General features: G+C 37.8%; 1 protein-coding gene and 1 long non-coding RNA gene across 3 annotated transcripts in view; one reads left to right on the top strand and one right to left on the bottom strand.

Annotated features, from left to right (window-relative positions):
- Window positions 1-1,245: 1,245 nt before the first annotated feature.
- PCF11 (PCF11 cleavage and polyadenylation factor subunit) lies at window positions 1,246-23,620 on the top strand. 2 transcript variants are annotated; one of them, XM_004708859.3, is made up of 16 exons: window positions 1,246-1,712; window positions 5,344-5,469; window positions 7,523-7,711; window positions 8,022-8,216; window positions 9,225-10,342; window positions 10,717-10,897; window positions 11,004-11,094; window positions 12,010-13,571; window positions 15,836-15,935; window positions 18,178-18,297; window positions 18,749-18,854; window positions 20,097-20,280; window positions 20,709-20,864; window positions 21,237-21,329; window positions 21,755-21,790; window positions 22,477-23,620. In XM_004708859.3, the coding sequence occupies exons 1-16, from the start codon at window positions 1,521-1,523 to the stop codon at window positions 22,693-22,695; spliced, it is 4,668 nt and encodes a 1,555-aa protein (XP_004708916.1). In that variant the 5' UTR covers window positions 1,246-1,520; the 3' UTR covers window positions 22,696-23,620. The 2 variants fall into 2 exon arrangements, with proteins under 2 accessions (XP_004708916.1, XP_030742287.1); XM_030886427.2 differs by having other exon boundaries at window positions 11,004-11,487.
- LOC123522053 overlaps window positions 20,959-25,571 on the bottom strand; it is a 10,360-nt gene continuing 5,747 nt past the window's right edge. The window contains exon 2 of the long non-coding RNA XR_006680356.1: window positions 20,959-23,198. This is a non-coding gene — a long non-coding RNA (uncharacterized LOC123522053). The remainder of the gene's footprint in view (window positions 23,199-25,571) is intronic.

Genomic DNA, 25,571 nt, shown 5'->3' with positions numbered 1-25,571 from the left:
TAGGTAATTTTTTTTCTTTCTGATATTGTTGTAGCAATATTTATTTTAAAAATTTATTAAAAGATCATTTTATTGGGGGTTCTTACAACTCGTATTACAATCCATTACAATCAATTGTATGTGGCATGTGTACATAAGTTGCCATCGTTCTTTTCTAGACATTTACTTTTTAATGAGCCCTTGCTAATCAGCTTTTTTTTTTTAAACTTAATTTAGTTTGGCAACTCATTCGATGACCAAGAAAAAACAAAAACAAAACCTTTCAGTCTGTTGTATCATTCCGTAACTCCATCGTTAACTGTTTAAACGCTTCGTGTGTTTTAGGAGCGTAATTTCCAGGATTTTACGACGCCTGAGAAAGGACCCCCCCCAAAGGAAGGCCGTCTTCCCACCCTCCTCCCCCTCCGTGCTCCAAATAATTGAAAAACTGTCGAAATGCTTAAGATTGAGTGAGGGGAACTCTTGGGCTCCGGGTCTGGGTGTGGCTGTTGTGAGAAACCTTTCCTGGAGACCTGAGGGCGCTCCAAAGAGCAACTCCAACCCCTAGGGGCGAGCCTTTTTGCGCACAGACTCTAAAGAAAGGCATTTCCCGGGGGTTTCGACGACAGCAGGTCGGCTGCCCGGAAGGGTTTTAGTTTGTGGGCGTGGGAAGCAGCTAACTGCAGCCCACCCTCTAGTGTAAATTCATCCCCTCTTCTCTTCGTAGTTGTCGAGGGGCTGCAGGTCCCAGGTACTGCGTCCGAAGGGTCCTGGGAGTACCTGGACGCGCGAAGCGAGCTGGGGTGGCCTCTGCTCCCTCGTCCTCCCTCTCAGACGGCGGCCTGCCCAGTGGGATAGCTAACTCAGCTGTTCGGTGGCCCAGAGACTGCGGGAGGAGGGACGGAAAAGAGACGGCTGAGTTTTTCCCTTAAACTGGTAAGGGTCGGACCTCGCAAACAGCCGGCCTTAGGCTCCTCGGCCGCTCTGAATGGGTTGTTATGGTAACTAATGACCGAACAGGGCCGTATGAATCAGCCAATGAGAGGGGCCGTCTTTTCCTCCGCACTTCTGAGCAGGAGGTGTTGCGAAAGCTGGAGCAGGCGCCCCGGCAGAAGGAGGAGCCGAGACGTCCAGGGGGGCGGGGCTTGTGACGTTCCTGGGCGAGCCAATCAAAGCAGGGCTAACCGGCGGCCCCGCCCAATGACCGCACATTTCCCCTCCCCTAGCTCATTTCGCACGACGCAGCGGTTGGGAACACAGACATTTTCGGAGCTGGAGCCGCCTCTGCCGCCGCCATTTTGTGTCTGTGGAGAAAGAAGCTTCGGTGGCGGCTGGGAGTGCACCGAGATCATCCGTGAGACGGCGGCGTTTCACACCCGAGGTCCCCCCTGTGTCGTCCCCCAACCCCCCTCCGCGGTCAGCATGTGGTGAAGCCGGAGCCGCGAGACCCGGGGAAAGGAAGCGGAGTCGGAAGGGAGGCGGGGTATCGACAGCGGCTTCAGCTTCAGCTGCGGCGGACCTCGGAGGGGGGCCGCGGCGCAATGTCAGAGCAGACGCCGGCCGAGGCCGGTGCTGCGGGGGCCCGGGAGGACGCCTGTCGGGATTATCAATCATCGCTGGAAGACCTGACCTTCAATAGCAAACCGCACATCAATATGCTGACCATTCTAGCCGAGGAGAACCTGCCCTTCGCCAAGGAGATCGTCTCTCTCATCGAGGCCCAAACCGCCAAGGTTTTTATACACCCCGCAGCCTCCTATTCTTCTAATACCCCCTGATTTTAGTGTCAGCCTCATCCCAGGTCTCGCTTCCATCCAAAGGGGCACAGCCGTCCGCCTCTCCGACCAACCCCCTTCCTCCCAGGCTCGGTCTTTGGCGCAGGCTGGGAGCGTGGGCCTCTCTCGGGGGAGGGAGTGGGGAAGAGAAAGGGTGGAGTCCCACTTCCGTTTACCAGCACCCAATTTAGGCCACCGCATTGTACACCCGACGCACACACCGAGTCACACGCTCGCACACGTTTTGAGTAGAGCCCTTGGGGGGGGGCGGGGGCCGTGGGGGGGCGACTTGAAGATAGTTGGTGGTTTGGGAAAGTAAGAGTTAAAGCAAATCCTTTTGAGCCCCCGGGGAGGGAGGAAGGGAGGGGAGTGGGTCTCCGCTCATTTTCCCCTAGTGCCCTTTTGGGTAACGGTGCTCTGGGTTGGAAGGAGGTGAAGGGGGACCTGGGAGCGAGCCGCTGGTGGGTGGGAGCGGGGGATCGGCCCCGAGTGGAGCAGCCGCCTGTTCGGAACCCAACATGGCGCCGGGGAAGCACATGATGCGAAAGGGAAGAGAGAGGCTCCACTCCCTGCCAGCCAGGCAGCTGCTCGCACCCGTCAGCCCGTTTTGGGGTGGGGGCGGCTAGATGATAACTTTATTCCCCTCCGGGGGGGGTTAGTTTGCCCCCAACTCCTGGGAAACGGGGGGTTGGTGGTGAGGTTTTGGTGGGGGTGGGTGGAGATCTTATACAACCTGTGGGTAGACAACTGGCCCTGTGGGTAACAAGTACTTAGGGTTTTGTCGAAAAGTCCTGGCCCTCCTCTTCCTCTTCTCGCGCTCTCCCTTCCCTGACAGTGAAGTTTCTTCACCCCTTTTCGAAACGTGGTCCTCTACCACCCTCCATTTCCCTGCAGTCCTCTTCTGTGGATTCCTTGTGGGAGTGATATGTCATTTAAGTAAAGTTAACTGTTACATTTAGTTTTACTTCTTAATAGCTTCCCATGACTTTTAAGTTTTAAGTTATTTTTTCAAGTTTGTACTTATGGTTTAGTTTTTCCTAGTTGTTAGTGATTGCACTGACCAGGATGAGCCTCCTTTTATCAGAGTGAACCCCTTTTAAAAGGCCACTTTAATTAACAACAACCACCAATATATTGTTTAGAGGCGGTTTCTGTCTAGTGTAAAGACCGAGTGGTCTGACTCTTTTAATAAATGGTTTTGAAATGTGTGACTGGTATTATAAAATTTGTGAATAAAACATATAAAATATGTATTTGTCTTTTTTATTTACATTTGTAAAGTGTAGAATCTGTTTCCAAGACTTTTTATCTACGTGGTTGTGTGTTTTTAAACAAAAAGTCTTTAAGTGACTTGGGTTCATTCTTTTAGGTTCCATCCACTCTTTTGGGTAAATCGGCACAAGCTACACGGTGTCAGGTCGTCCTTTCTATACCTTAATTTAAAGTGAGGTGTTTTTGTTTTTTTTACGTGCTCAACAAGTTTATCATGTTCAGTATGACGACTAAAATACAAGTCTTTTTCCTCTGAGTGTCCTTGTGAAACAACTACTTTCTTAAAAAAGTAGATTTTAAAAGGCAGCATTCCTCATACTCATCCTTTTAATTGATGTCACAAGCATGTTGGACATGAAGACTAGTAATTTTTGCTTTGATGAAAGCTTAACTTTACATTGAATTTCATTTTATGTTTTGGGAACAAAACCACTTTCTAAAAGTAACATTGATTCCCCCCAGTGTAAAATTATCTTTTATTTTTTGGGATGACTAGTCATCCACAGAGCCTAATGTTTAGTAATTCGGGTGGTTTCTCAGAACAGTTTCCTTGCTGGTTTTTAATGAACCCAGAAGACCTTCGAGAACTGAAAACTAAATGCTGAATATAATGACTACATTAAAAATTGTATTTCTGTGTTGCTACACAGTGGTGAAATAGATGGCTTATTTGCCGATAAAAGCTGAAATTTCTTGGCACCTTTTTCCTGGTTATTTTTGTAAAGCCAGATTGAGGAAAAGATGTAAAGGTCACTTTGGGAAATTAATTTGGGTGGGGGCTGAGGGTGTGGGGAGGTTTTTTTCTCCCAGCATTTGGTAGCAGACTGGCTTGGTTTTGTGTTTCTGGAGGCGAATGTTTTGTGTTTTTACTATAGCATCTCAGGCTTACTAAGTGTAAGGATTCACACGTAACTTCTCCCTTGAGTTACATATAAGGATGTCACTTGTACAATAAAAGATTAGTTTTAAAGAGAGCCTTTTCATTAGTACAATGACTAAAAGTGGTGTAAAACATGACATGGTAAGGGTAAAGACACAGTAATAAAGCATTTGACATGTTGGTATTTAATAGTTTACCCACATGCAGTGGCCTTGTGAACCCTTTTATTAGATGGTATCATAAAACAAGTTTTCCATACAGAGCTATTCAAAGGTTTCCATAGGCAACTTAGGTTGTGAAGGTGTTATCAGAAGCAAGAGCACTTCCACACACTTGTATGGGCAATTGGTTTCGTGAAATAAGGCTTTATGTACTCCAGAACTTAGAACCTACCCTAGCTACAGGTAGCTATGGGTAAGTGATGGGGTTTATAATTCTATACACATGGGGCGGGAAAGTGGGGCAACTTGTTTTTTTGTTTTAATCATGGGTGTTCTGTGGAGTCAAGAGTTGACACTTGGCTTATTTGGTATGTCTCAATGCTCCTGAACAAGTCTGTGAACCTGCTGATGCTTTCTGGAAGCTTGCTGTGCCTTCTAAAACCCGGTGATGGGTAGACATTGCCACTGAGCTGGGACAACATTCCCCCCCCCCCCCCCCTGCTTTGGAAAAGGCACCACACTGACTCTGCACAAGTTTAGAATCCCAGATTTGTGCTTGTCAGAGGAAACTATTACAACGGAAGATTCCATGCTGTGAAGAAAATCTTCAAGACAAAACCTCGTTTCCAGAGACAAGTGCAACCTGATTTCCATGACTGCTGCTCCATCCAGTTTTTCTTGTATCACTAACAGATTGCACCTTCCTGCATGTTCACTTGCAAGTTTAAAAGTGTTTTGCCATTAACTTCAAATGCGAAGTGTACTTACTTAGTTTTCCTTGTTCATTTGGATAGAGAAGTAATCCTAATGATTTTACAGGTAACAAAAGCTTCATAGGCTACAACATATAAAAAAAAAATGCCTATAGAAATTAGGGTTCTGCAAGAAGTTTGAATGCTTCATGGAGTCCAGGCACACCATATTAGGTTAATGTGGGTCACAACGTTTACACTTGGATTACAGAAACAATTTATTACCTCCAGGCTCCAATTTTGGTCACTTTAAAACACAAACCTTTTTGCCACATAAACCTGCAATTCCATTGAATGTTCTAGAACTTTTTTTTCTTCCTGGTAATTCTGAGTTTATATACTCAACAAAAATCATTTTAAGAGATGAAAGTTTGAACACTTTAAAGATTGTTACCAATTCAAGAGTACTTAGTATCAACCAGAAATAGAGGTCTGTATTAATAGGTTTTAAAACTCACTTTTAAAAGTAATTTGTTTTGGTGGCAATTTATTATACTAAACTTCTCAGTTTCTTTTTTATTCAGGCTCCTTCCTCAGAGAAGCTTCCTGTTATGTACCTTATGGATTCTATCGTGAAAAACGTTGGAAGAGAGTATCTCAATGCCTTTACTAAAAATCTAGTTGCAACATTTATTTGTGTGTTTGAAAAGGTATATATGCATTTAGAAATTCTTGAATTTAAAAAAAAATGTGTTCCTGATTAAATAAATACTTGCTTTTGTGTTGGGTTTTCTTGGGTGGTGAAGTATTTTATTGTTTTGAACATTTCAGGATCAAACACCATTTCGGAGAAAGTGACAAAAATTGGTGATTTATATTTTTAAAAGATTTCTATGGGTTTTCCATTATACATTCAAGAATAGACAGGTTTGCTTTCTGGATTATTCATGTGTTTTAATTTTTGCTCAAGATTTTATTGGGGGCTAATCTTAACAGTTTTTATAATGATCCATACATAATTTTTGTGCTTTTTAATTTAAATTCAGTTTGTTAATTTGGAGATTGTTATACTACTAGAGTGAAGGCAAAATCTGAAACTATCAAGAGTACTAAGATTTCACTTAAATTAATGGTGTTAGGATGTTGAGTATTTGTATAGGGTGAGGAGCATTATATTCCTGTGTGTCTCCACCTGTAATTGTGGTAACTGCAATTTGTGTGGTTCTCTACCCCCTGGAAATGTTACCTTGTGTGTTTCCTTGTTCAAGTATGTTCTATGTGAATGTTCAAGTTATGTGTGACTAGTGGAAGGAACTGTTCAATGTATTAGATTGTTTTTGGAACTCCTCCTTTCTCATTGTTTAGAAGCTGCTTAAAAGGACAGCAGTTCAAAACCACTGCACCTCCTCAGAAAAAAAGGGCTTTCTTGTAGAGTTAACAGTCTTAGAATACAACAGGGGCAGTTCAACCCTGGCCAATAGGGAGTTGTAATCCACTTGATGGCAGTGAGTTTGGTTTTTTGGATTGTTTAGAAGAAAGGTTTGTTAGTTTCAATACCAACAGGTTATAAATTGTATCTGGTTTCTGGTTAGAGTGAATTATATTGAGAGTCACGGAATTGACTGAGGCAACGTATTTTTCAATGAGCAAGAGGGTGTTTGAGATAGTAGATTTAAAGATTCCTTTATAATCCAACAAGTATTGGTTGTCTTTCACTTATTTTAATAGGTGTCTCTGTTGTGTCTGGAGAAATCTTAAAACAGTTGTTGGATATGGGATTATTTTCAAAGAAATAATTACCAGATTGTTTATTAGAACAAAACGTTCAATTGCTACTTGAATGGTTTTTCTCTCAAGTTTTTAGGCAGAAAAATATGCAGAATATTGGGAACTTTCAAATAGCACTAAGAAACTCTTTAATAGTGTATTTTAGGCTCTTCCTGTTTCTTCTGGCTTTATTCAGTTTAAGGAAAAGACAATTTAGCATCATAAAAATTGGAGGAATTTAGGTATCTTGCTTTCAATTTTCAGTCTTCAAGTTCAGTTGTGATTGAGTCCCTTAGTGGATCTTAACACTACGGTTGATTAAAAAATGACCTTGTAGTAAGTAAGTGCAGCCAAACTTAAATTGTCCTAAGATGAAATTCTGAAATTAGTTTTCCCAAAGTCCAAGTTTGTCTGATGGCTAATTATTTTTAACAGTTCTTATTGTGCCCATTATAAAAGTAAGTGGAAGAATTAACACAAAACTAAAGCTTATCAGTGGTTAAGATTTGGAAGTTTCCATAATTTCAGTGTCTTCCATACAACAAATATATTTGTTTATTTGGTGCAAACCATACTGGAGAAGATAGGTTAGTGAGTTTTGCCTTAAACTTTTTTTTAACCATGTAAATAATGTAAATAATTTCAGTGTCAGGGACACCATCTTCTAATGTGTTTTCTATTTTTAGCCAGAGAAACCGAAACATTAGTAATATTAACTCTAAGCCCTGAAATGTGGAAACATTTTATATTTCTTAAAATACAAAGACTTATCTGCATGGAAGACTTGACTGCATGAATGCTAGCTGATATATGCTCAACTTTCTAAGTTTTCTTTTAGGGTAAATTTTCCTTATTCAAATTTGCAAACAGTACATCTTTAAAAAATTTTTACTATTGTATATATTTATAAAGGGATAGCATAGTTCTCTATGTAAAATTAATAATAAAACATTCTATAGTAACTTAACAAGCCATAGAATTGTTCTGTTTTTCTAGGTGGATGAGAATACTAGAAAGAGTTTATTTAAATTACGTTCCACATGGGATGAAATATTCCCTTTGAAGAAACTTTATGCCCTGGATGTCAGAGTCAATTCATTAGATCCTGCTTGGCCTATTAAACCTCTACCCCCTAATGTGAATACATCTAGCATCCATGTGAATCCTAAATTTTTAAATAAATCGGTAAGTTTTGATGTGAATGGTATGTGTATAATTAGTAGTTATAACTCTGAAATGTTAACTTCTTTAAGATTTCCTGCCAGAAAGCAAAAACACAAGAATACCTTGATTTGAATTTGTCCAGTTAAAACATTTTTTTTCCTTAGAGAAATACTTAAATGTATATTTAGCTTGTTTAGGAATTACATAATTTTTAATTTCCAGAATGAAGCTCTTTGTATACCTTATATTTGGTCATTTATGAAAAGTAACAGCTGATCATTTAGCCCTTGGCTATTCCTTTTAGTTTTCCTTACATTGCTTTTTCTTATAGCCTGAGGAGCCTTCAACCCCCGGCACGGTGGTCAGCTCCCCTAATGTGTCTACCCCTCCAATTGTTCCTGATATTCAGAAGAATCTTACCCAAGAACAACTAATAAGGCAGCAGTTATTGGTGAAACAAAAACAGTTGTTAGAACTTCAGCAGAAAAAGCTGGAGCTGGAGCTAGAACAAGCTAAGGCACAACTGGTAAGTAGAGATTGGGTATTTCACTTAATTCCAACCGGTCTTCAAATAGATGAATTATGTTAAAATATTAGAATTATCAAAAGTGTACTCCCATTTCTCTCTTGAAGATTATGGTGTATTAGACTAATGTTTATATCCTTAACTGTTCAACTCTTGAGTATAAACCGTACAATATTCTCTGCGAACTACTTGTCTATTAGGTGAATGTTAAAAGAGAGCACCATAGTTTTTATAACAACTTTATTATGGGCTTAATATGATGTGAATGTTTTTGAGGAAATTTTGCTTCATGAGCAGATGCCAAGCTTTTAAAAGTATATGGAAGAAAAGCCATCACTCAATTAGGGATACCTGGAAGATGATATATTTTGGTACATGGTGGTCATAATTATAGTAAGTTATTTTACTTAGCACCTGAGCATTTTTGGCAAGTGAAAAGACAAGAAAGCAGACTATTGTAAATTGTCAGTCACTTTGAGGGGAGCTAAATTTTATATCCACCATTTGAGATTAAGGGCACAATTATCTCGAAGACAGTTCAGAAGGATAAGGAGAGGAGGAATAGAGGCAAGAAACCTAGGAGGTTCTTGAGTGGGGTTTCATTGAGGTGATTACAATGAATATGATAAAGCATAATATGTATATGACTTGAATGAAATTGATAGGTTTTATAAATCTTAACTTACAGTAAAAAGTTGCAAAGCTGAATGACTTGTGCTGCTGGGGCTTAACCAGCTGAGCAATATGTTAGGCATAATTTGGCTCACAGTGCTAAATTCTTAAAAGGGTTTTAAAAAATGTCACCTCCTCCCCCTCTAAGAATTGCATTATAAACCTCTCCAGAGTTACTAGTAACTACCAGTAAGAAATAATGGGGCACAAGAGTACATGTGATTCCACCCTTCATTGTAATTTCCAGCTAGGGTAGAAATGGACAAGTCATATTTTAAATTTCTTGACAGATAGTATTGTACAGTACAAACATGAACATTTATTTTTGTATTTCAGGCTGTTTCTCTTAGTGTTCAGCAGGAGACATCCAACTTAGGTCCTGGATCAGCATCATCCAAATTACATGTTCCACAGATTCCTCCTATGGGGGTTAAAGCCTCCCATCAAGTTCCTGTGCAGCCGGACAAAAGCCGTCCAGGTCCGTCTTTACAAATTCAGGACTTGAAAGGAACTAACCGAGATCCGCGTCTTAATAGGATGAGCCAACATTCTTCTCATGGAAAAGATCAAACTCACAGGAAAGAATTCCTAATGAACACGCTGAACCAATCTGATATTAAGACCAGTAAAACTGTACCCTCTGAAAAACTAAATTCATCCAAGCAAGAAAAAAGTAAATCAGGTGAAAAAATAACCAAGAAAGAACTTGACCAATTAGATTCTAAGTCTAAATCTAAATCTAAATCACCATCACCTTTGAAAAACAAATTATCACATACAAAAGACTTGAAAAATCAAGAATCTGAAAGTGTGAGAGTATCTGATATGAGCAAAAGAGATCCAAGATTAAAAAAACATCTTCAGGATAAGACTGATGGTAAAGATGATGATATAAAAGAAAAGAGAAAAGCTACAGAAAAAAAGGATAAAGATGAGCACATGAAATCATCTGAACATAGGCTGATGGGGAGTAGAAATAAGATCATAAATGGCATCGTGCAAAAACAAGATACAATAACAGAAGAATCAGAAAAGCAGGGGGCAAAACCTGGAAGATCAAGTACTAGAAAGCGATCCCGATCGCGATCACCTAAGTCTCGCTCACCAATTGTACATTCCCCAAAGAGAAGAGACAGACGGTCACCCAAACGAAGGCAAAGGAGTATGTCTCCGACGTCAGGGCCCAAAACTGGAAAGATTCGCCAGTCAGGAGTTAAACAGTCCCATATGGACGAGTTTACTCCACCTTCCAGGGAGGAAAGAAATGCTAAGAGAAGTATTAAACAGGATGTTCGAGATCCAAGGCGAATAAAAAAGACTGAGGAGGAACGACCACAAGAAAATGCAAACCAGCATTCTATGAAGTCAGGCACTGATCCAAAGGAGAATATGGAAAATTGGCCAACTTCCAAGTCTACCAAACGATGGAAATCTGGCTGGGAAGAAAATAAAAGGTATGATGTTAACATTTTTAATAAAGTAGAACTATATGTTGAGAAGATAAGTATTGCTATAAAAGTTAAATAATGTCAGTGGGTGTGCTATGATTAGTATTTTACTTTCAGATATTGAAACCCTGTGGGTCAGACATTTTTCCTAGCTTATAGATTAGGAAACTGAAGTTTAGAAATGTTACCTGCTTCACTTAAAAAAGGCTGTACAAATAGGACATTAAAAAATCAGAATTTAGATCTGATTTTCATGACTTCAGGATTGGTGTCTTAATTTCATTACTTCTCATGGTTCCATATATCTATCCACCTTTTTATGATTCAGAGTATTTAAAAAATCATTTTGAAGTTTTGACATACTACTCTTACGGTTTCAGCTTGCAGCAGGGTGACGATCACAGTAAGTCTCCTCACCTGAGGCATAGGGAAAGCTGGTCAAGCACTAAAGGAATCTTGTCACCTCGAGCCCCAAAGCAGCAGCATCGATTAAGTGTAGACGCCAATCTTCAGATTCCTAAAGAGTTAACTCTTGCAAGCAAGAGAGAATTACTTCAAAAGGTAGTTACCAAAATTCATTCCATGTGATCGCCTTTTTTGGGTCTCTTTTTTGATAAGTACTTTTTATATTTAAAATACTTAATTTTCTTTTATCACCCCTATACAGACGAGTGAACGCTTAGCATCTGGTGAAATTACACAGGATGAGTTCCTTGTTGTTGTTCATCAAATTCGACAACTATTTCAGTATCAAGAAGGTAAACATAGATGCAATGTACGGGATAGTCCTACGGAAGAAAATAAAGGTGGATTAAAAAAGAAACCTCTCTTATCTGATGCTGAATTAACCTACTATGAACATAAAGCAAAACTGAAAAGGACACAGGTTCAGCATTCATTTCCAAGACTTGATCTCTTAGATCCTGATATTTTTGACTACCCTTTGACTGATGCCTTGTTGTCTGGAATAGAATGTGAGCCATCCAAAAGTAAACATGCGAGTAGGAATAGTGGAGCGCAGTTTGACAGAAAAGAACAATTTAGTGAAAGAGCAAGACGTCTTTCTCCTGTATCTGGGAGTCGTACTTATGCTGAGAATCTTTCACCCCATGAGGGCCGGAGAAGACATGACGAGCAAGTCTCTGCTAAAGGTAGAAAAAGTTAAATCAGATTATGCCTATTGAATCACAGCAGTGAAGGGAAAATGGACACGCTAAGTGGGATGGATTTTTGTGACTGTTCAGGCTTGTGTTGTTCTCCCTCAATGGGAAGGGAAGGGAGCTAATAATTATAAAGCCAGTTGTGGGCCAGGAATTTTTGTTAGGTTCCTTTCATATATAATCTGATTAACTCCTCACAACAACCCAGTGAACTGTGTGTTATTCCCATTTTACAGGTAGGAAACAAGACCAGAGAGGTTACATAACTTGCTCAAAGTTACCTCATAAGTGAGTTGATAGGATGGGGATTTTAATTTTAACCCAAGTCTATCTGACTAGAGGGAATCCTCATATTTACTGCTTGGGTAGTATCTGATTTTTTTCCCTTCCCTTCTAATACAGTGAGGTGGTTATGTTTGATTTTTATTGAACATTGTCGTGAATATAGAAAAATGATTGAAAAGAAAGATACAAATTCAAATTTGGGAAAAATGTATTTTTTCTTTTTAAAAGGTGTACGAGAAGAGCAGAGATCACCATTCAACGATCGCTTTCCACTAAAACGACCTAGATATGAAGATTCTGATAAACCTTTTGTAGATGGCCCAGCATCAAGATTCGCTGGCCTCGATACAAATCAGCGACTTACAGCCTTAGCTGAAGATAGGCCATTATTTGATGGACCTAGCAGGCCATCAGTAACGAGAGATGGCCCAACCAAGATGATTTTTGAAGGACCTAATAAATTAAGCCCTAGAATTGATGGACCTCCTACACCAGCTTCTCTTCGATTTGATGGGTCACCAGGACAAATTGGGGGAGGAGGCCCTTTGAGATTTGAAGGACCACAAGGTCAGCTAGGAGGTGGGTGTCCTTTGAGATTTGAAGGTCCTCCAGGGCCAGTAGGGACTCCTCTGCGGTTTGAAGGGCCAATTGGTCAAGGAGGAGGAGGTGGCTTTCGGTTTGAAGGATCCCCTAGTATGAGGTTTGAGGGTGCTGCAGGTGGTATGCGATTTGAAGGGCCAGGGGGCCAGCCTGTTGGTGGTCTTAGATTTGAGGGACATCGGGGTCAACCTGTGGGTGGCCTAAGGTTTGAGGGACCCCATGGGCAGCCTGTAGGTAATCTTAGATTTGATAATCCACGAGGTCAACCTGTTGGTGGACTTAGATTTGAGGGGGGTCATGGTCCCTCGGGGGCTGCAATTAGGTTTGATGGACCTCATGGGCAGCCAGGAGGTGGGATTAGATTTGAAGGCCCTTTGCTACAACAGGGTGTTGGAATGAGGTTTGAGGGTCCCCATGGTCAGCCAGTAGCTGGTCTGAGATTTGAAGGCCAACATAATCAACTTGGTGGAAACCTTAGGTTTGAGGGTCCACATGGCCAGCCAGGGGTTGGGATCAGGTTTGACGGACCTTTAGTCCAACAGGGCGGTGGAATGAGGTTTGAGGGTCCTGTACCAGGAGGTGGCCTAAGAATTGAAGGGCCTCTGGGTCAAGGTGGTCCAAGATTTGAAGGTTGTCATGCTTTAAGGTTTGATGGCCAACCAGGTCAGCCATCACTTTTGCCAAGATTTGATGGATTACATGGTCAGCCAGGACCTAGATTTGAAAGAACTGGTCAGCCAGGCCCACAGCGGTTTGATGGACCACCTGGACAGCCGATTCAGCCGAGATTTGATGGTGTACCTCAAAGATTTGATGGTCCGCAACATCAGCAAGCATCGAGATTTGATATTCCACTTGGTCTTCAAGGCACACGATTTGACAATCATCCTTCACAAAGACTTGATTCAGTATCATTCAATCAGGCTGGTCCATATAATGATCCGCCTGGCACTGCTTTTAATCCCCCATCCCAAGGACTACAGTTCCAAAGGCATGAACAAATGTTTGAGTCCCCTCAAGGACCAAATTTTAATGGACCTCATGGTCCTGGAAACCAGAATTTCTCAAATCCGCTTAACAGAGGTTCTGCACACTTTTTTGATGAAAAGAATCTTCAGAGTTCTCAATTTGGCAACTTTGGTAATTTACCTGCACCACTGACAGTAGGAAATATTCAGGCCTCTCAACAGGTAAGTTTGCTCTTTTCAAGTTGTATTTTAATATTTAAGGTTTGAAGAAAGTTTGCAAGAGATAGTTGTATAACACAGTGGAAGGACATTTTAAATCTACTCAGACCCCACACTGTAAGGGAAATGGATTGAACGTCGTTGAGGCCAAAATTTGTGACCTGAAAACCCCAAGCTTAGGTTTTCCAAGATCTAGGGACATCAACCTTCCTCTTGTCTTTTGTTTTATTTAGGCTTTAAAGTTATTACATGATTTTTTGAATTCTGCTACAATGTAAAACGTAATCTATGATAAAACTTTGAAGTTAACCATCGAGCTGATTTTTAGGACACTATTCTTTGACCAAGCACCTTTTTAACCCATGTTAAACCAAGTTGCCCATACTTTTATTGTCAGTAATTCTTTTTTCCTTCTTTTTTTAAATCTTTTTCCTTCTCTTGTCTTTCATAACCTTTCTAGGTACTTTGTTAAGTCACCTTGAATTATTGGTTATTATTGTCGAACACAGCAAACTTGCTATTAACCTCAAATATATTCTCATTAGTCACTTTTTAGTTTTTTTCATACTTCTTTAATTAACATCTAAAAATGCATATTGAAATTATTTTAAATCACATTTGTTTCTAATTGGTGATTGCTTGATTTTTGAATGCTTGTTTTTGTTGGTTGAAGTTTTCCTGGACTTCATTAGTTTTTTTTCCCAGATGCTGATACTAGTTTCTTAGGGCAAATTGCTAGGATAATTGTAAGACTATATGAAAAAAGAAAAAGAAATGAAAAAAATTTAAAGTATATTATCATAAGCATTATTGCTAGAAAGCAGTCTTTAGTTTATATCCATTTTATGGAAATACAGTTGACCTGCCTAGTTAAATTTACTATGTTGTTATTTTGGAAAGTAATGAAACTTGACAGGTACTCTGGAATGGAACTTGACTTACTTTCTTTGCATATTGTACAGAACTAATGAGGGGTTTATCATGTGTTCGTGTGCGCGCGCACGCAACAAAATTCACATGGATACTGAAAAAGGCTTATAAATGGGCATTTATATGGGATGGAATGGCTACTTCTTTCTAGACTACAAATATGTTATTTCTTTGTCAACATAGCACTTGCTTAGGCAGTCTGATGGTACTGTTGGGTAAACATTAGGCTGATAACTGGAAGGCCAGTTTGAACTGTAGTTCAAACCCATCAACTACTTCAGGGGAGAAAAATGAGGCTTTCTGCCCCCTTGAAGAATTACAACCATGGGAACTGATGGTAGGGTCACTATGAGTTGGAATGGACTTGATGGCAGTTGAGGGGTTAGATCAGTGAAGTGCTAACTCCGTGAGAGGAAGATGTGGGCATCTGGCTTCTTTAAAGATTACAGCCTAAAAAAAAAAGAAAAGTATAGTCTAGAAAATCCTATGGGGCAGTTCACATGGGATTGCTATGAATCTTTTTTGATTCAATGACACCTCGCCACATATTTGTTTCGTTAATGTTATTTTAACAATCCCTTGACATTTATTATTTTAAATCATTTTATTGAGGGCTCATCACAGGCTTTTATCACAATCCATAAGTACATCCATTGTGTCAAGCACATTTGTTGCCATCATTTTCAAAAAATTTTCTTTCTGCCCGAGCCCTTGGTATCAGCTCATTTTTTACCCCCTTTCCCCTCCCTCCCTCCCTCCCTCATGAACCCTTGGTAATTTAGAAAGTATTATTTCATGTCTTACATTGATCGATGTCACCCTTCACCCACTTTTCTGTTGTCCTTCCCCCAGGGAGGGGGCTATATGTAGGTCATTGTGATCGACATCTTTTACAATCTACCCTACTTCTGATCATTTTAGAAGATGATGGCTAAGGAGGGAAACCACGTAGAATTCAGATTAGTAATTGAGACAGGCTTTTGACTGGAGGCAGGTATTCAGACTTCAGCTTTCCTCTGAATTATTCCCTATGATTGTGGATAGGAGTCATTTCTGGATGTCATTGCAATTTGTAAAATAGAGAAAGCACTAGCAGTATTATGTGACTGTGAAGTCACATGGCTAATTAGCCAATTTTATTTGCGTGGTATCTTAAACTTTTTGAAAGAAAAGTACCCTATAATTTGTTCAGACATAATGGGAACAGTAATACTGTTCCCACCTAAAAGGCAGCAAGCATCGAAACTAGGCCTTATGACATCTTTAAATTTGTCTGACTAGAATGTTAATTTTACTTAAAATATGAACATTTTTTTTAATCAAGGTTTTTCTTACAGGTTCTTAGTGGTGTTGCTCAGCCAGTAGCATTTGGCCAAGGTCAACAGTTTTTACCAGTTCATCCACAGAATCCTGGAGCATTTGTTCAGAATCCTTCAGGTATGTACTTTGTGAACTTTGTGGTTTTCAGAAGACAAATAGTTATTGCTTTGTTGAGTAACTTTGTCACTTTTAGAAAAAGAGAGTTTCGGTATAGGATGTTTGATTTTGAGAATTTTAATCTGGTTGCAGTAGTCTTTTTGTTCTCTTTCCGAGTATGTTTGCCTTGTGGACATTTTACTCACAGGGACTCTGCTTACAACCAGAGAAAGTTAGCCAGAACTGATAGATTATGAGAAGGAAGTGTGTTTTGGGGTAGAAACTGTAAAGAAGGTGTTCAATTTGTGTTGAGCTAGAATGAAATACACGACAAAACTAAAATCTCATTTGATAATTATGAGTTTGTGTTCCTCTGTTTTATGATCCAAGAAACATTGTGAATATCAGGGACACAACACAATAGCTTAAAAGAAATGTTGAATAAAATTTTCTGATTTTTTTTCTAGCCAGCTGCTCTGATAAAATCTTATGTCACTGTGGGGTGAGGCATAACTAATTAATTGGATACAAATGAATTTAAGTTTTAATAGGTGTTAAATGGGAAGTATGTAAATTATAGTGATGCTTAGTCCTGAAACATCAAAAAAGCCATCATCAGAAATAGGATGTAGTGTTGCACTGACTTAACATTTATACTCGAGTATAAACTGACCTGAATATTCGCAGAGGCAACTAATTTTACCACAAAAACTGCATAAAAATGTGCTGAAAAACTCGGCTTATACTTGAGTGTGTACGGTACTTGGTTTACAAACCTACGAAGTTTTCCAAGGCTTTTGATGTAACAGGAATTCCCTGGCCAATCTAGTTTTATGTATTTATTCTTAAATTATATCAACTCAAGAAAATCATCCAATTAATTTTAAAAGTTTTAAAAATTTCTAGTTGGACAGTTACAATTGATATACATAGATATTTTAATTTGTGTTACTACTGTAATGGAAAGGAAGGAAAGAGTTCGGGATCTTGTAATGTGAGACCAGAGTTAGAATCTTCATGCTTCCATTTATAGACGGGCAAGTATCCTCCTTAGGGTTCATTCAGGTTCTTCTGTTAGTATATGATTGTGTCAGCATTTACAATGGAGCTTTATAATGTGTTATGTATTGTCTTTACAACACAGGCTTTTTTGTAGAGAATTTGTTGGATTTATGTTGAGTGGCATGAGATAGTGTGCAAAAATTACAAATTTTCTTTGTTTTTTAAAAGATGTTGATATGCACACGTGTATATAAGAGGAATTTTTTAGTGATTTAGGACTTTTTTCCTAGCGGTATAATGAGATATGCATACTGCCAGTTTTTAAAATACTGCTTTTATAATTGGGTACAAGTATCACAATTACTTAAACATAATGGTGTGGGAACAAAATGTGGAGATGGATTGATTTCATGACCTGTGAGAGTAAGGAGAAAATTGCTATCCTTGCATCATTTAATTGAAATTATTGAAGTTTTATGTAAGCTTGACACCTGTTCAGCAATGTCCTTTAGCTGGTTTGGAAGGACAGTAATTCAGCTAAGGTCATAGGGGGCAGGTATATGAGAGGGCTTCAAAAAGTTTGTAGTAAGATGGAGTGAAAAGATAGTTTTACCATGACCTTTTTGACACCCTTGTACACTAAGAAATAGTTTATCCACCTACATCAATCAGTTCCCTGGGATTGTCAGGTCATGGAGCAAGGAGGGATTTGATTAGGGTGCTTCCACCTTATTTTTTACCCCCCCTTTCCCTAGAATTCTCTGCTAAGAGATGGCATTGTATTTAACCTATACAAAATGATATTTTCTAATATGGCTAATGAACCCTGGTGGTTGTGTTGGTGAGCTGCTAGCCACTAGGCTGAGGGCTTAGTGCCCACCAACCAGAGGTTCTGTGAGTCAGAACTAACTTCATGGCCGGAGTAATGTGGTCAGAGGATGAGGAGTAGAAAATTAGAATGGGGTTGCATTGCATGGGATGAGGCTTTTTGTGGCTGTCGTATTTAGGAAAAAGTGGGAAGCACTTTTAGATAATATATATGATTTTTAGAGTATTAGCGTTTTCAGTGTTAATTTTCACCATTGGTCCTAGGATATATTTTCAGTTGCCTGTGATTTATTGACCTAAATAAAAAATGTTCATTTAATCTGTCATATTTATTGATAAGACATCTTGAGGAAAGGCTTGGAAAATGCTTGATAATTTATAGCTTTAAGTTGTACTTTCAATTTAAGAGTTTTTTTGTTTTGTTTTTTTAAAGGAGCCCTTCCTAAGGCATATCCTGATAATCATCTCAGTCAGGTGGATGTAAATGAATTGTTCTCAAAATTGCTAAAAACAGGAATTCTCAAATTGTCCCAGCCTGATTCAGCTACAGCACGTAAATATGGTTTTATCCGTAATCTATATAAAGCTTAATTAATTTATAGATATATGTGATATTATATAAAGATATGTTGTTTTTCTTAAAATAAGTGAATTCTGTCATACTTTTTGTGTGTTGAAAATGTAATTGGTTTTTAATGGAATCCTGAGGTTAAAATCTTACCTTTGTAGTAACTACCTTTGGAGCAGATACCTGTTTCAATTAACTAACGTTCTTGAAAGTACCATATGTAGACTTTTACTAAAAGTCTTCATTAGTTTAGCTTTTAAGGAAGCTTGAATATTAGTGAAATAAAATATTACCAGGATGGACTTTTTAAGATATCAGACTTAAATTATTTATCTTGGACATTAAGCTTACAAACTGAATAGACAAAAGCTGATTTCTCTGTATGCTGTATTGTTCCTCTATTTTAAAATTGTATTTGCATTTGTCTTTATTGAAGAAGTAAATGAAGTTGCTGCTCATCCTCCCCCTGAAGAGGAGGAGGATCAAAATGAAGATCAAGATGTCCCAGATCTAACCAATTTTACAGTTGAAGAATTGAAACAGTATGTAATATATATACTTTTAAAGATTAAAGGGATATTTTGTTTTAATAACAGTAGGTAATATTAGTGCCATTTCTTTTTCTTTAGTGCTATTTCATTTTACTTTTTACCGTTTTAAGATGTAAGGAGTGTGTTTTTAAATTCTTAGTCTAAAAGACCATTTCAGAATTTCTATTTTTTAACTTAAGTTTAAATACTATTGGTACATGTATTCCTGTCTTTATTTTCTTTTAATCACTAATTTTTCTTTATATAGTTTTGAAGTCAAGAAAAAGTTATTTCTTTTATAGTCTAGTATTTGAGCATTTAAAAAAATTGATAGTCATTTTATAATGAAACATTCATTTTAATGTTATCCTTATAGAGGCAGCTCCATTATTCTGAATTATTTTACTATTTTGTTTTCCTGTCTGTAACTTTGTTTTGTCCTCTGTGACTTCCTGATATTGACAATGAAGACGGACCTAACTGACCAACTCCTGAACTATCTTCTACTGTCATGTTCAGTGTTTCTATTATTACTATTAAGTATTTGTCACTAGGTGGTACAAATGGTTAACACTTTTGGTTGCTGACCAAAAGGTTGGAAGTTAGAGCCACCCTCCCCACCTCCTTTAAATGCCACAGATGTAGCCTGGTGATCTACTTCTGAACATCACTCATTGAAAATCCTTTGAAGCACAGTTCTACTTTAAAACCGTGACGTTACCGTGCTTTGGAATTAACCTGACAGCAAATGTTTTGGTCTTATATTTTGTTTGCAGGTTTGCAAAGTACTATTAGACTGGGCTGTGCTGTATCCGTTTTTAAAACTTTGCCTTTTCCTGTTTGTTCACTTATCTGTGTACCTGATTGCTCCCAAATCTCGACTTCAGAGTTTGTAAAATAGAATATTGACCTGTTTCCCACTAGTCTTCTAATTTTTGTGTTATTTTTCTGTTTTCCATTATTTTTAGCTCTTAGTGGGGCCAGGTAGTTATTAGAACTCCAAAGATCTAGAGAGGTGAATTCTAAGTGTTTTATGCAGCTAAACTGCTAAGACTGAACCAACTACTGCCTCAGTAACTGGCAGATGACCATGTTTTTAGCTAAAGGGAAGTAAGTGGCTGGGGCCAGGCCTATCGATGTGTTCGATGTTCTAAAATCACTGGAAAGGATGGTTGATGACATGCTACTAGAAAATAATGTCTTCGTGTATTGCTATCAAAACTTAAAAGAGTATTTCTATGTTTTTGAAAACAGACGTTATGATAGTGTTATAAATAGACTCTACACTGGTATTCAGTGTTACTCTTGTGGAATGAGGTTTACAACATCACAGACGGATGTTTATGCAGATCACCTTGACTGGCATTACCGACAAAACAGAACTGAGAAAGATGTGAGCAGAAAAGTCACTCACAGACGCTGGTATTACAGTTTAACAGTAAGTAATTCACAGGCCTCTGAACTGACATTTTACAACCGTAATGGTATTCTAAAGATATATTAAAGAGTTGAGGGTCATTAAGTTTTTGAATAAAATTTGACATTTAGTGTATAAGAAAAGCTCTTAAAAGAACTTTGAAGTTTTTGTATTTGCTTTTTAGTTCGGATTAGGCCACAAGTTTCTTCCAGCTATAAAATTCTAAGATTTTGTGTTTGTTTTTTTTTAATTCTTCAGAAACAATACATGAAATCTACCTTGTTTAAATTAGTAGTTGCAAATCTAGAGGTAATGAAAAGATTGCAGTAATAGATATAAAAGTGTATGTTTGAAGAAAGGTACCTGACCTTTAAAATTGTACTATATATTCAATATTGTATTAAAAATCTGCAGTAAATGGAAATATTCTCATTTTTAAAAATTTCTAGGACTGGATAGAATTTGAGGAAATAGCAGATCTTGAAGAGCGTGCAAAGAGCCAATTTTTTGAAAAGGTTCATGAAGAGGTTGTTCTTAAAACTCAAGAGGCTGCTAAAGAAAAGGAGTTCCAAAGTGTACCTGCTGGACCAGCTGGAGCAGTTGAGGTAGGAGAATGTTTACATTTTTTTACCTGTGAGTGTCCCTCACTATTTTGAAGTTAAATAAATGTAAAGATAGCATTTCAAAAAAAAGATAGCATTTCATTTACATTCCTCTTTTAATTTATAATTTGTAAGGTTTACTCTTTAAATGATCTAGGCTTGGGTTTCATAAATGCTACAGTTACATTGTATCAGTGATCAACACCAGTGAAATGTTCTCTTTTGCCTGGAAGATTACAGAATCCTTTCTTTTGTATATGTATTATATACTAAACCTATTTAAAAACTTTCATAAAATCCAAATTCCTTTCCCCATGTAACACCATCTTCTGTTTAATGGAATTAAATTCCCTATTATATTTGATTCTATTTTAGAGTTGTGAAATCTGCCAAGAACAATTTGAACAGTACTGGGATGAAGAGGAGGAGGAATGGCACTTAAAAAATGCTATTAGAGTAGATGGAAAGGTAAGTTTAAGTTCTTTTATGTAGGAAGTATTAAGATTAGCATTCTTTTATAGAATTAGTTCACCATTTAAAATAAACATATTTCTTGGTTTTTTGGCCTTAGTGAAAAATGTATTTCTAAGGTATTGGAATTTAGTCATAGATGCTGAAGTTGGAAGGAATATCTGGTTTTGTACTCATTTTGTAAATTAGGTAACAGATCTAGGTCTTGGTTTTCTAAGTGTGGTACTCTTTTTAAGCATACTATATTGATTCTGAATTTACATTTCATCATCCAAATGGTTCTTATCAGCAATCCATTTTAGTCTACTTAAATGTAGAAACCAAATTTAAAGTGAAACTCTTACATGTAGGGGTGACAACTCCCCTCCTCCCCAACATTAGCAAGATTTTGTGAATTACCTCTTCAATTATTTTCCCTTCAGATTTATCATCCATCATGTTATGAAGATTATCAAAATGTAAGTTTCTTTTTGATTACTGTTCTCATTTACGTTAGTAAATTTTACTGTTACGAATTTTTCAGTCAGTAATGTCTTTCCCCCCCACAATAGTTATTAATCTTTATAGTATTTATATTTTATAGTCTTTGATTTTAGGTGGCACTTAAATAAGTGACATTAAATATTGATTTACATCTTAGTTATTGAGAGGTAAATGGGACACATTAACTCCCAGAGTATTTGCTTCATGCATTTAAAAGGCAGTTTAGAAGATAGATTTGTTATTAAGAGGCTAGAATTTCTAGGATATTTTGGTTTATAAGGATAGGAAAATCTTGAATATTTGAAATGAGGCATCACAAAAGCCCCAAGTGGCTTCAAAATGTTGGTGAAATACATGGAATTTTCCCACGAGCTCTTTGAAGCTCTCTCCTATGTAGGGATCACTATTTGTAGTGGTTAAATGGAAGCATGTCATAGCAGCTTCTTTTGGCCTCCTCATTTAATTTAGATGGGCTCATTGTTGAGTTTGTGTGACACAATTAATGAAATATGAATTAATTTTTACGTAGACGTGGCAAGGCATTTAACTCAGTTGGTGTATGTACGTTCCTTTCCTCCCAGACATCGTCTTTTTAAAACTCGATGTCATTTAGTGTGATAATTTTGAACCTTCGTGGTGCTGACTTTTTTTCATTTTGTAGACATCTTCATTTGATTGTACACCATCTCCCAGCAAGACACCAGCTGAAAATCCCTTGAACATTATGTTGAACATTGTCAAAAATGAATTGCAGGAGCCTTGTGAAAGTCCCAAAGTTAAGGAAGAACAAGTCGATACTACTCCACCAGCTTGTGCAGAAGAAAGTGTAGCCACACCAACTGAAATTAAAACAGAAAATGATACAGTCGAGTCAGTTTAAATAAAATGAGAAAGGTGTGTTTTTCTTTTTTACAAAAGCTGCTGTTGGATGTAAAAGGTGAAGAATTTTTTATGTATATATAGACCTATTATCTATATAAATTGTCTAGCTGAGGCAGGGCCTTTAGCTATCATTTGGTTAATAAATACATTTTAGTATTTGCATTTCCTACTGCCTGCACAGTTTCAGGTGCTTGTTGTGTGAAAATTCTGTAGATGTGTGCAAATTTAACAAAATGAAATTGTATGTGTAAAAAATGTACGATTTTCACTTGTGAAATTGTAAATTATAAATAAAAAATATTTTTGCTATCCATGGAGTGTAATATTTATGCACACCATCAAATAAAGACAGTGTTTCTGTACTTTTTATTGGGCTAAAATGGAACTAAACAGCAACTTCACCATAAGATTTTTTTTCTAGTAGCTTCCCATGGTTCAAAACAACTCTGAAGTTAAGTTTTATCCTTCAAAAGGGTTGTGAAGAAAGCACTGTAGACATTTCTGAAATAGAAAAGTTTTGAAAAATTTTTAACTAGTTCATCTTTGCATATATATATATATATATATATACATACATACATACATAGCTATACAGAATCATCCAGATGACCACTTTTGAAAAGTAGCTAAGAGTAGCTTTTACTCTTGAACACGAACATTTATGGTCCCGTCAAATGACTTAACAAATACATTGAAGTACTGCTGGTGATTTTTTTGTTTCGTGAAAATTTTTTTGGTCTTTCATCACACAACTTAATGCAGCTGAACACATCTTTTTTTAAGTTATGGGGTGGAGGGATGTCTGTAAGAATGTTCATTTGAGACATGGTTAACCTTTTTTCTTTTGTTTTTAAACTGAATTAGATGGATACCATAAGATGTTAATATTAATACATGTAATAAATAGAATGAAGAAATTCCCAGTTTTGTGCATCTTTATTTCTTTAAAGTGTGACTTTTTCTTTTCTTTCATCTCTTTGATTTTTAAAACATGAACTACTATTAGCCAAGCCCTCTGAGATAAAATTCTTTCATTGGTTGCAGACTGCCAAATAAAAGCAGGTAATTTGAGACTTTTTAGATATATACAAGGGGGCTTAAAAAGGTAAACTCCATTACCGTTTTAAGTGACGTTTTCCATGAACTTTCTTAAGATCCCAAGATGAAAAGCTGGAAGCACCCAGTTCACTAAAAGTGGTAGAACAGACTGCGGGGAAGGGACAGCAGTTGGTGTAATATAAGAAAATAATTTATCAAAGGGTCATGAAGGTAAGGGGTAGGGGAGGGTAAAAAGTGCCAATACCAAGGGCTAGAACGTAAAGGTGGGAGGGAAGTTCAAGAGCTGATACCAAGGGCTCACTCAAATTGATGGCAAGATGTACAAATATGCTTGCTACAAGTGATATTTGGATTGTTTTATGAGCCCCCAATAAAATTATCTTTAAAAAAAATATTAAACCAAAATCTAATTCTTAAAAGATAATTGAATTTTGAGAAAGATCATTTAAAGAAAAAAAATGAAAAGGAAAAAAATCTGGTCTATACTTAAAATCATGGTAAACCAAGAAAAAAAAAGAACAAATAATTGAACCTTACTTTGCTTCATTTTATACCACACTATTTCTGCAATAGTGTTGGGCAAGGGGAGGAAACTGGGACAGTGTTTGCAAAGTGGAAACAATCCCCGGGAGGCATTAGAATCGAAGTGGGGGCTGCAACAGCAGATACTACTTACCCTTTATCCTAGATTTTGGATCTTAGTACAAAATGTTTAATTGCGGAAAAAAAAAGTTTAATTGCTAGAGGATACTGAGTAGGCCCAATAAGTTTGGAAACTAAAATGATAGTCTAGACCAGAGGATGTACACTGGTACAGATAGGAACTGGAAACCTGGAATCCAGGGTGGATGATCCCTTCAAGACCAATGATGTAAGTGGCGATACTAGTAGGGTAGAGGGAGGGTGGGTTGGAAAGGGAACTGATTACAAGGATCTACATGTGACCTCCTCCCTTGGGGGGGACAGACAACAGAAAAGTGGGTGAAGGGAGACGTCAGATGGGCAGTTCTATGCTGCCCCAGAGGGTCACTACGAGTCGGCATTGGCTCGGTGACTGACAAAATATAAGTTATCAAGGGTTCATGAGGGAGGAGGGGAGCGGGAAGGGAGGGTAAAAAATGACCTGATGCCAGGGGCTTAAGTGGAGAGCAAATGTTTTGAGAATGATGAGGGCAATGAACGTACAAATGGGCTCTTAAAAAAAAAGTTATAGTAATAAAAAAAATAACTCCTAGTGTAAGAGGTAGGTATACCAAATTGCCTAGAGATAGATTAAGGAAACCTTTATAAGAGGTGGTAAGCCTTGAGTTTGGAGGCTAATTAGGATTCGAGTGTACATGTGTAGGCAGGACATCTAATAAACTGTATATACAAAGGCTTATAAACACCATGTGTTTGCAAAATATAACTCTTAAATGCCAAAACACTAATTTTAAATAAGATCTAAGAGCCTTGAACATGCAAGTTTACATTACTCTGATGACCATGGGATCCACTAGAAATTTTAAACAGAAGTGACATCTGTACCTAAGAAGGGTGTAGGAAAGATCAATCAAAATTTGAGATGATTAAATGCTGCAGAATGACTCTGTGAGAAAACTGATGTCCACTGGATTTGGGAGTAAGAAACACATTACAGAGTAGGTGCATTTAGGAATATAGATGGATACTATATTAAAAAAAAACGAGTCAATCAAAATGTAGCCAAAACTTTGTTACACATTTTTCTGGGGAGAAAATCCTCAAATGCCTAGTGATATATAGGACAAGTGTGCCAAGAGTATGTGTGTGTGTGTGTGTGTATATATATATATA

The sequence above is a fragment of the Echinops telfairi genome, unplaced genomic scaffold, assembly GCF_000313985.2.
Source record: "Echinops telfairi isolate 266 unplaced genomic scaffold, ASM31398v2 ScPeMD7_1713;HRSCAF=2227, whole genome shotgun sequence".
Classification (NCBI taxonomy): Eukaryota; Metazoa; Chordata; class Mammalia; order Afrosoricida; family Tenrecidae; genus Echinops; species Echinops telfairi.
Note: the sequence above shows the minus strand (reverse complement) of the source record. Positions and strands in the feature narration are given on the sequence as shown.